Consider the following 11,129-nt stretch of genomic DNA (forward strand, 5'->3'; position numbering starts at 1 on the left):
GATGCTGACAATCATGTTTTCTCATTTACAGTCAAGTAAACTCATTTGGATTTACATGTTTACATAAAGGAGCAGTAAATACACTTGCTTTTTTGCAGACTGCAAGGTATTGAATTCTACTGCTGCCTTAAAATACACAATTGAAGAGAAATAATATGTTAAAAGGGAAAATTTCTTTTGATTTTCTTCTTGCCAAAGGTTAGACAATTAGAATAACTCTCACATCTGTGTGGTAACATCAGGCTAAGTACCAGGAATCTGTTGAGGAACTTAATTCTTTAATCTGTGTTTTCACTGGAGGAACCAGGGTCTAAATTTAATCCCATGCTACTTCCAAAAAAAGCCTGTGGTTTGGGCATAGTACTTTCTGAAAGTCCAGGAACTATCAGGACATGGCCTGAAGTGCTGAACATTGCTGACTGGTCAGATACTATGCCAGTACACACCCGGCATTTTTAAAAACCTGCTGACCCACAGTTGAGTCAGAACTGTTTCTGTAAGTTTAACAAAATTACTATATAAAAAAAAAGTCGACAGCAAGGAGCCCCTGGAGCTCAGTGTGATGCTCAGGGGCACCGACTAAAGCTACAGTACAGACATAATGCAGCTCTGTCTTCAGTGTCCTCACGGACTAAAACTGTTCATAACTCACAAAAATAACACATATACAGTAGTGCTCAGCAAACTGACTAACTTAGACACGTCTGTAAACGTGAAAAGTGGCCGCTGATGCTTGTTTAACAAATACTGGTGCTTTTCTGAAACAACTGATTGATACAGTATCTCAGACAAAAATACACTTCTGCAAACACTGGGTGCAGACATGTAACACAGTTAATGTTTTTCCTTGTGCATGAGCATGTTTGTTTTACATATGTGTATTTGCAGAGATATCTCATTTAGACAGAGCAAACCGGGCTAAAGGGGATGTGTAATTACTGGTTCCTTAGAAGTTTTATTTATTTTTCTAGTGGCAGGCAGACAGCATGTCTTGGAGCGACACATTCATAGCATGTTTTTCCAGCCAGACTGGTGTTTCTGTATTCTCGCTCTCGCAAAACTATAACTTTACAGAATTTATTGATTCGACTGGAGAACATCGTTTTCTGTTTCACCTTTCTCCAAGAAGGTCAAAGGTCAGGGTCAACCACAGAACACCAGGCCTGGAGCTAGGAGGAAACTAGTACTAGTACTAGTACTTTTAAGTACTCTTCAGGACAGATAGAGGTTTAACCCTCGTCCTGATGGTAAGAGCTGGTCTCTAACCATAAGACAGGCCTCTGTCCTTCCCTGCTTTTCGTTGTTCGGTGTTAAGATATCTCTTTTATTTTCTGTCAATACGATGCCTTTATGTCTCACCTACCGCACAAGCACTAACTCTTAACGTGCTTCAGCTTTGCTCCTTGCTGCACTTATCTGGCTGAAACACTAGTCTCATGCACCAACAGTTGGAAAAGATCAGTGTAATCTGATGTTGTATAAAGTGCTGAGCAATTGTTTTGCAGTGTGGGGGTAGCTTTGGTAGCAGCGCCAGAAATGTTGGTGATTCAACAGGCGCTGGAAAGACACTGAAACGTGATAGTTCCTCCAGCTCTTGTTTTGTACAGCAGTGAACAAGTTAAAGTTCATCTTAGGGGAAACTTCCACATAAGGTTGGTCGTGATGTAATGATTGAAAAAAGCAGCATCAGCGTAACCGATCACAGCGAGTAATACAGATAGATAGATTAGACAAGAAGATGGATAACCAATTGATCAAATAAGCATCCCAGGACATGGTTGCACGACGCAGTATTTGTATAAATTACGTACAGTATATAAGACAAAATCCTCACCAGTGTCCATCCAGCCCCGATGTTCAGCACATAATCGTTAAATGTGCCACAAGTGTTTGTATTTAAGATTTTATCAAGGACTAGGCATGTGCAGGGAGCTGGTTTCCCTTATGCTCGTGTGTGTGTGTGTGTGTGTGTGTGTGTGTTTAGTGCATACAGATTTGCATTATATTTGTACAATCTGCATCGTGTCTCAAGTGTCTGAAAAATGCTGCAGTATTATCATGATGGCCACAAAAAGGCAAGAAGGAGTCGAGAGAGTATAGAGTGTAACAAGAGGAGAGGCCCAAGATATACTGCCATTCATTAGAGCCCACAACAGATTTCAAGAGTTGTGCTTCAGAGGAGCAGAAGCAAAGGGGGGGGGAGAGCTTGTTTTTTTGCTCACCACAGTGTTTTACATCCAGACAAATGAGGGAGCTGGCAGGAAAATAATGAGGGATGGCGTAAGAGAGAGAGAGAGAGAGAGAGAAGAAAGCGAGTGAAGTGAAAAAATAAGAGGAGTTTGAGCGATGAAAGAAAAACAGAAACTGTGAAACAGGGTTAGCCTTTAGCCAAGAACAGCCTCTTAAAAATTAATACCGTGATCTGAATTCATCCCGAGCGCATTGAATAATTGAGAAGTGTCTTTGAGGAGAGCAGATCGTGAGGAGTGCGACACGGCTGGGCTGGCGTGGAGGCAGAAAGACGATGGGAAAACCAGCGAGAAACACAAACTCCCCTTTTATTTCTTTCTCGCTTGGCCTTTTGGCAGCCATTGGTACACGGGAGGCGAGGGTGTGTACAAACGTGCATCGCGTGTGAGTCACAGATATAAACTTCTTATAGGTGATTATGATTACCTCTCACAGCGGTGTGACATATTGTGTGAGCGTCTAGCGGAAATAAACTATCTTCCCTTCAAAATCTAATGAGCTAATCATTTACACACAAACACACAGGAGACTTCTACTAGATTACCACATTTTTAAAGCAAAGAAATGTGATGAATGATGCGTCCACTTCCACACAGACAGATGCAGACACTGTGACATATTGGAAAGATGGCACACAAAGAAAATTGTGTCCATTCACTGGAAATTAAACTAGAACAGAGCCTGAGGGGTTTTCTTCCACACACTAACACACACACACACACACACACACACAGGTTAACGGCTATGGGGGACGGTATTAGGTCTTGAGTTCCTGGAGCTGGTGGGTTCCCATAACCCATTGCCCCTTTACCCTCACACACCTTCAAACCCTTCCAGTGGGAATCGCAGCCAGAGGGCAGTTGTAATACACCAATTTAGAGCACAGCTTGTTAATTTACTCCCCTCCGCTCTCCCGCCCATTTCCTCCTTCCACTGTCTTCACCTCTACGCCCCCCCCCCCTCTTTTATTGCCTTTTTTTGCTTCAGTTTCTTCAGCTTGGCACCGTGCCAGCTCGTGAGCACCTGAGCGCACATGCAGACCAAAATTAACACAGCCATCACCATTATAAGAGCAGCTTGCAGGTCCAAATTCCAGCCCGTAGTATCCTTCAGTAACATTCATGGCTGACACTGGGATCTTATCGCTCACATAAAGCTCATTTCATTCTGCCAATGAAAGGACTAATGTCGTATTCTTTCCTTTTGTGAGCCCTATCCTGCTCTGATAGGAACAATAAATTATTTTCAGCACCACAGAATCAACACTTTCAGCTTGCTGGGCCATTAAAATGGTAATCGCCGGGCTGTTTTCCATACACCTCCAGACAAAGTCAAATGGGGGAATGTGCGGCGAGTAGGGTGGTGGACTCTGCTTTTTGAGCGCTTTGTGCAGTGACAAGACACGTGCTAAACTCTTATGCTGTACATTAACATTAAAAACCTGCAATTAACCATCAACTATAAGAGGGAATTAAAAACAATGTAAGTTATTTGTCAATACCTCATGTAGGCAATAAACACAACCTGCGGCACCTCTACAGGTCTTAAAGATAAAGTTATATAATTAATTGTTTCTAATGAGCTAAACTAATTTCTAAGCTCTGTGTTCATAACTATGCAGCAGAGACTCACACTCATGAACTCTGGTGATGTGCCTGAACATGTCCAGACACTGTGCTGTATGTCTTTGTGGGAATGTATGGCAGGTTTAAGACACACACACACACGCGCGCACACACACACACGAGAACCTAAGCAACTTTATCGGAGGCATCAAGAAGGAGAGTTTACACCGCACATAATATCAGATGAGAATATCAGACATGTCTGTGTGTGTATTTACGTGTAGCTTAGGTGTGACATAACTAGGTCTTGGCCTGCGACGTGCAGCTGCTGGGAACAGGGAGTTGGTTACAACAGGGTTAAATAACACGAGAGTACAAGGTTCAGTGCAGCCAGGAATACTTGCACGCACACACACAAATACAAACAACCACTTGTGTACTTGTACACAGGTGCACTTAATCTTACGATTACGCAAAGACACACACGCGAAGACATACACACACACACACTGAGCGCGTTACAGGCATGTTTAAAGGTGCTATTTTGAGATGCAGACCGTCACTCCCTGTCATACCAAAGCTTCTCTTAACACACATTTCAGCTGCTCAAAACCAGGCCACAAAGTCGTACTAGTATGTGTTGGAGTGTAAATCACTAAAAAGACTGTTTCAGTATTGTATGAAACTGAGGTCATAAGCCATCCACATCCTGACTCATCTTACATTTGGTCTGTGAAATTTCTCTCTCTTTTTATTAATTCATGTTTTGTTATCATACATATTAATTTATACAATTTTGGTTGTGCAGTGACCCTTTTCAGGCAAACTCCCCTGTAGTCACTATAAAACACTGCAGGAGACTTCAATACTTATTGTTTAGTGTGGATATGAAACATTTTAAATTAAGGAAAACACATCAACAGGAGTTCTTTGTTGTGTAAGAACAAGAAAATGTCCAAACAGCCTGTTTCTATTAAAAGCATATCCAGTATCTCCTGGTTAAAGACCATCTAAGGTGATAAAAGATTTCCTCGTCTTATGCGTGTCCGTCTTAACCTACTTTTACCAAGGCTAATAGTTAACTGACAAAGATATGAAGCAGAATGACGTAAGTGGGAACCTGGGAGAGAAACCCAGGAGGATTACTAGGATTTGCTCAGCAAATCTCCTCAACAAAAGGTGCCCAGGCTGCATGAAACAGCAGGTGCACAAACCCATACTCTGTCTGGAGGTGAAACCCAAGAGTCTCAGGGAGTGATATGCAGAGCAGAGGAGGCCTGAAAAGTCCCCATGCAGAGGTGGTGCTCCAAACACCTGGCTCTGCACTGTTTGGTTTCGATTTTTACTAATAACTTGATATAAAACATGTGAGACGTTCAGGCCTTAAATGCTGAGGAACCTGCCCGACAGTTTGGAGATATATCGCTCTAATGAAAAGTCTTTACAAACCTCCTGCAAAGTTTCTTGTGCCACAACTTTTCCCCCCAAAAAACTGCAGTTTTGTAAAGACTTCCTTAAAAGAAAACTAAAAAGGGCAGAGGCTGTAAGTTGCAACCAAGATTTACTGACAGGCCAAGCGTAACACTAAACCACCGACAGCCCGGCCCTCATGCCCGACATTCCAGGAGTAACAGCCCTGCACGGTGACGGTGAACCTGGCCTGGACTTGATGGGGCTACACACGACCTCCTCCTTTGCTCTTCGCTGGAGCATATCACATAGCAGAAGTTGAGAAGCCTGACAAAATATGTCCCATAGGCTCCCCACCCTTCAGCGGCTGAGGGGTGTTAATGCTCTCTGACCTTCTGCACCTCCCTCCTACTCTCTCTTTCTTTTCCTGCAGGTGCCGTAGGTCTTTTGGGCGACCAGATTGTTGCCTTAAAGGAAAAAGAAGCTTTACCCTTAACTCACTGCAACTCAGTAGTTATGTAATTCCCTCATGGCGGGATCAGCAACCTTGGCAGTTGCCAACCTGACCCAAGAGACTGGCACATCCCTGCCAAGGTTTACATAACAAATGGCAAACAGGGTAATGCCTCTGTGGTTACAGTAGTGTGGCGGCAATCCAGCTTCTATATATGAAAGCAATAAACATGAAGTGATAAAACCCTGACGTCTGTTCACAAACCCAAAACGACTACATGGCTGTAGGTATAACACATACCGGAGGTCACACATAACATTTTAGTTTGTTTACATTCAGCTCCCTGTGCTATTACTGGATTATCTGCTGTCCCGTAAACCGCCTTATGTAGTTGTATCGTTCACTGGGTCTTAAACCCGGCTTGCATCATTCAAAATAGGCAACTGTGTTTCCTGACAAACCGGTTACAACCTTTCTGTTTGCTCTCATTCCAGCCCTGTGACTGTGACGGTGGCCTCTGAGGAATATTATGCACATAACTCATCAGAAACTCAAACAGCAAAGACGAGGGGACGTGCACCTAGTGCAGATTGTGAAAATCAATCAAAATTTCACAACGTTATTCAGTAAATGGTCTGGCAATTAGCACAATTTATATTTTGGGCTTTCTCATTAAACAGTGTGACCAAAACATTAGAAACACCTCTTAATATGATGCACTCCTGCAGGACTCCACCACCCACTATGACCTCAATAATAAACATATAGTAGAAATAAAATATCATCTTTCTGACAGTTTCAGCAAAAACAGACGATCAGAACCAGATCTGCTGGATCGGGTTCCGTTGGATTGGACCTAATAAATTGGCCAGTGAGTGGAGAATTTACCTTGAAATGACAGTGACAAGTAAACAAGTGTAAGACTTTCCAAAATCCTATAAATAGTAATAGTGGTGTAACTGCGTGCGTGAGTGTCTGTCTGAGTGTGAACGTCAGTGGGTTTACAAGCCACATGCTTTTTGTTTTTGTTTTGATGGAAGAAGGAGGGGGGATGGGTGTGTGTGAGAGGGACGACCCTTACCTTCCATCCTGCGGAGCTGTTGCTGTCGCCTTTGTCCTTGAAGTAGGGGATGGATCTCACCATCCAGTCATAAATCTGGGACAGTGTCAGTCTCTTGTCCGGCGCACTCTCGATGGCTTTGGTGATCAGGTCGGCATAGGAGAGGTTTCCCCAGGCGTTACGGCGAGATGATGCTTTCCTCGGGGTCTGCTGAGCAGCCAGGCTGCTGGGTGTCAGCGCGCCAGAGCTGGCCGTAGGGGAGTGCGTGGAGAGCGGGGAGCCTCCGCTCTCCTGGCCGGGGGAGGAGAGCGCTCCATCGGCAGCGGGGCTGTTGCTGCTCTGGTCCTCTGTCGCCACGCCTGAGCCATTTACACCGATGGCCGTGGGGGTGACACTGTCCTCTTCATCATCCTCTTCCTCGGGGATGATATCCGTGTCGTTGCTCCCCGGGTTCACCGCATTGGAGTCCGGCCGCGGCAGCGGCCAGGTGCAAGACCTGGGCCGCTTCTGGGGCTCGAAGTCCGGGTCGATGACAGCGTCCAAGTCCGGGAGCGGGTCGGGGAGCGGAGCCTCAGCCATTCTCTCCTGCTCCAGTCACAATCTCGCCCCAGCAGCCAGGTGATAAAGTTAGAAGACGAGAAACGAAGAGCTGTCAAAGTCGCGTCCCATGAATGCGCGCTCTCGTCCTTTGTTGCTATTCCAGACGCAAAGTCCCAACAGGGCCAGGAGCAACTTAGTTAATACCGCCTGTTGAGGACATAAACAAAGAATGAATAAAGTGGAAATCAGCTGGTTAAGATGCAACATATCCTACAGAAGACACAGGCTACAGCACTTCCGCTGAATGTGTAGGTTGACACAATTCAGCCACCGAGGCTACAATACTTCTTACAAAGAACCAAAAACGGCTCCAGTGCAGCTATTTGCTCCTCTGAGCTTCGCTGTGCATGAAAAACCAGCGATTCATCTACACAAAATGACGTCCTGCTGCAAGGATCTGAATCCACAAACTGGAGGGAGCAGCGGAGGAGAAAGTGTCTCTGTGGGAAATAAATTCCCTCTGAGGACTTTAAATGAAATACCTTGCAGTGGCAGCCTCTTGCGCTCTGCGGTCCAAAATGAACAGAGGAGCCTAGATCACGGACAGTCCGCAGCTACTTCCAGATGCCATCTTGGTTCTTTTCTCTCTCCCTCCTCATGTGCGCTCAGATATGGAGACAGATAGGATGTATGCAGGACGAGTGAGTGTCGATGTGGAATAAGACTGCCACCTCACTCTGGCTTACTACTGTATCTCGATGTGCTCTCCACACAGAGCTGCGCGCACACGCACACGCTCACGCACGCACACACACACACACACACACACTTGCGTACGCACACATGCAAGTCGATCAAGGGCCAGCCCCCAGGATCTTGCGCATGGGATCGCCTTTTAAAGAGACATCCCCGTCGTCCAGGAGAGTACAGTGTGCGCAGGTGGAGGCTGGGACACGTCTTGACATGTTGGTTCTGGTCACTGAAATAGTGACACAACTGAAAAAAAGAAAACCATTCATTTTACAAACGTGTTCACACGGATAACTTTATTTTAAGGATCGTGAGGTTAAATGAACTGGGTCTACAGGTGTGCCACATATTTCTATTTTGTCAGACTCAGAATGAACTGATTATTTTATAATTATTATAATAAGAAATAAAAAAAAAATAGTTTGGCTTGTCTCTATCTAACAGTCAGCAAACCCCCAAATATTAAGATTACTGTCACAGAATACAAAGAAAACTAAAAATATACTAATATTACATGATCTATTATATCACATGGCGTATCTGGAGATAGTAACATAGGCTGTAGCTTACTGATGCGATGGTGCTTCAAAATAAAAGCACTAGATACATAACATCACAGTCGTCATCGTCTTGCCTGAATGTGCCTTTAATCACGAGCCTGCTGTCAATCACACCTGTCACGGCGCTCAGACCACGCCCCTCTGGACTCCGGGATGACGTCACCCCTTTGATTAGCCACAGATGAGAGGAGATGGTCCTCCGACCTGTAAGTGATGCTCCAGTCCCTCCTCCTCCACCTCCTCCTCCACCTTGACTGGATCAAAACAGCCTCGTCCACCGACTCTTCTTTGTTTCACCGAGATCTGCGTGCGCGGCCAGGTGCGCGTGCTCGCGGTTAGTGTGTGCAGGAATGCGCGTCCACAGCTAACCACAACATGACACCACTTTTAATATTATTGCGTGGATAAATAATAGTTGAGTGAGAGGCTGCTGAAACACTGGGGTTATACTGGGATTAGTTTGGATGCAGGGATGCTTTTTGGTGTCATTACATAATATTTCTTAAGTGTAAGTACTTCATTTCCACTGTAGCCGATTTATGGCTCAACAATTCAGCACTGATAAATGAACCTTTGCTAAAACATTTTTCACTGACGCACATTTCACCAGACAGCATGGCACAGCACATGTCCACATTTACCACAGCAGCCTGGAGTCTGTGCAGGATTACAGGGGCTGGTTGGTCTACATGCACACGCTTTGTGTGATGGTTTTTGCCTCCCCCCCCCACCCTATATCAAAGAGAATACCTGATGCAGCAGTTTGGCTCCTGCAGAGAACTATAGAGTTAACTGCTCACTGGATGTACACACAGAGATTGAGATGAGTGTGTAGAGATGCAGAAATGCTACCATACATTCCCATTTATTTTCCATATATTACATTGAACAATTAAAGCATGTTTTGTTTTTTTATTTTGTGATTGGTAATGATTTAGTAAAGCTTTGTATTTGGTTCGTTCCTTATATAAACCTACTACACAGGTGGTTCTGAACCAAACACATGGCTCGAATATTTTCATGTCTCTGTGCAGATGTGCAGAATTGCACCCATATATTAAATAAATACATTGTCCAGGCGCGATTTAACATGTGTCAGTCTTTGTTATGTGGAAACAAATAGTGTTACACGTTTCCCTTAAATACCTGGCTGCAGTATCTGTGGCACATGGCCAGTTTATTCTTTAAAAAAACTAGGCCCGCTTCAGCCTACACCCTCTTTTGAAGGCCATAATGCTTACATATTAATGGACTCCAGTTAGCAAGTACACACACATCAACCCAAACCATTTGTGCTGTTATAGTTTTTCTTCCTTTACATACATTTCAACTAATAACTCATAACCTCTTCTAGGTTGGATGCTTGTAAAAAGGTTTAGTACACAAGAACTCAGTGGCCTGAAACCTGATTGAGGTCAAATCCCCGCTCCAAATCAAAGTATTGAAGTATCATCTTCTTGTTTATCAGACCTTCCATCAAAGTCTGATGCTGATGTTATGTTTTATTCAAAGTCACCTAAATGCAATGTAGAAATGGAAATGTAGGTATAAGGTGTGTGTGTTTCTGCTGGTAAGAAAATGCATGGCGTATTAAGACTTTGGTCTAGAGAGGATGGAGACTACGACCACCCCTCTAAGTCAGCGTGAATCATCCAATTAAGAAGGTCACAAAGCACTGCAGCCATCTTTGTTTGTGTCTGATGTTTCCCCCAAACAGCATAATGCTCTGATTGGATTAGGGGCCTGAGCATCGGGCGTGATTGATTTTTCTTTAATTGAGACTTATGGTGGGACAGACTTGGTGCCTCGCTGCGGACTCGAGCACTTTTTGATGATCCACATTATGCACATGTATCCGTGCACACACCCACACACCTGCACGCACACAGAAATCCATTTACTGTCCCTTCAGTCTAATGAGATTATACATTTAGTCTGGGGATTTTGTACTTGTTCCATGATACTGGCTGCTTGGTAAAAACAGAGTGTCTTATATAATCGTCTTGGTTTGGATACTGTAGGTGCTGCTTGCTGTCAGGGCGGGCCGGTCCAGGCTGGAGTGCTGCACTGGGATGACCTCATCCATGGAGAGACGCAGTAACTAAACTTGTAGCGATTAGTTGCCCTTTACCTCCATCTACAGGCCAACATGAGGAAGTTACAAACGCAGGGTCATACACTGCCCAACACTCACTCACTGTGGCATTGTTTCAACAAGATTCTGCAATGTCACAACATTTACTTCCATCCAGTGTTGCATTAACTTTTCGCCAATAACTTGTATTGATAATGGGAGAGTTGGACCACTGTGCTGGAGAAGACTTTGCTCAGTGGTCCAACTCTCCCATCATCAAGTCTTCTCCAGCACATCTCAAAGATTCTCAATGGAGTTAAGGTCTGAACTCTGTGGTGGCCAACCTAAGTGTAACATTTATGTATCATGCTGCATGAACCACTCCAGGTTCAGCCCAATGAATCCTGACATTGTCATCTTGGAATATTCCAGTGACATTAGGAAAGAAAAGAAAATCCATCATTTT

At 44.3% G+C, this 11,129-nt stretch overlaps 1 protein-coding gene across 1 annotated transcript in view; it reads right to left on the reverse strand.

The window, feature by feature from the left end:
- The window catches only part of foxo3b (forkhead box O3b), a 38,826-nt gene extending 29,179 nt beyond the window's left edge, over positions 1-9,647 (reverse strand). The window contains exons 1-2 of the mRNA XM_026340913.1: positions 7,822-9,647; positions 6,761-7,486 (exon numbers count right to left, since the gene is read on the reverse strand). Of these exons, the coding sequence (XP_026196698.1) occupies positions 6,761-7,318 (558 nt within the window). The 5' untranslated portion in view covers positions 7,319-7,486; positions 7,822-9,647. The remainder of the gene's footprint in view (positions 1-6,760; positions 7,487-7,821) is intronic.
- Positions 9,648-11,129: the final 1,482 nt, after the last annotated feature.

The sequence above is a fragment of the Anabas testudineus genome, chromosome 24, assembly GCF_900324465.2.
Source record: "Anabas testudineus chromosome 24, fAnaTes1.2, whole genome shotgun sequence".
Lineage (NCBI taxonomy): Eukaryota > Metazoa > Chordata > Actinopteri > Anabantiformes > Anabantidae > Anabas > Anabas testudineus.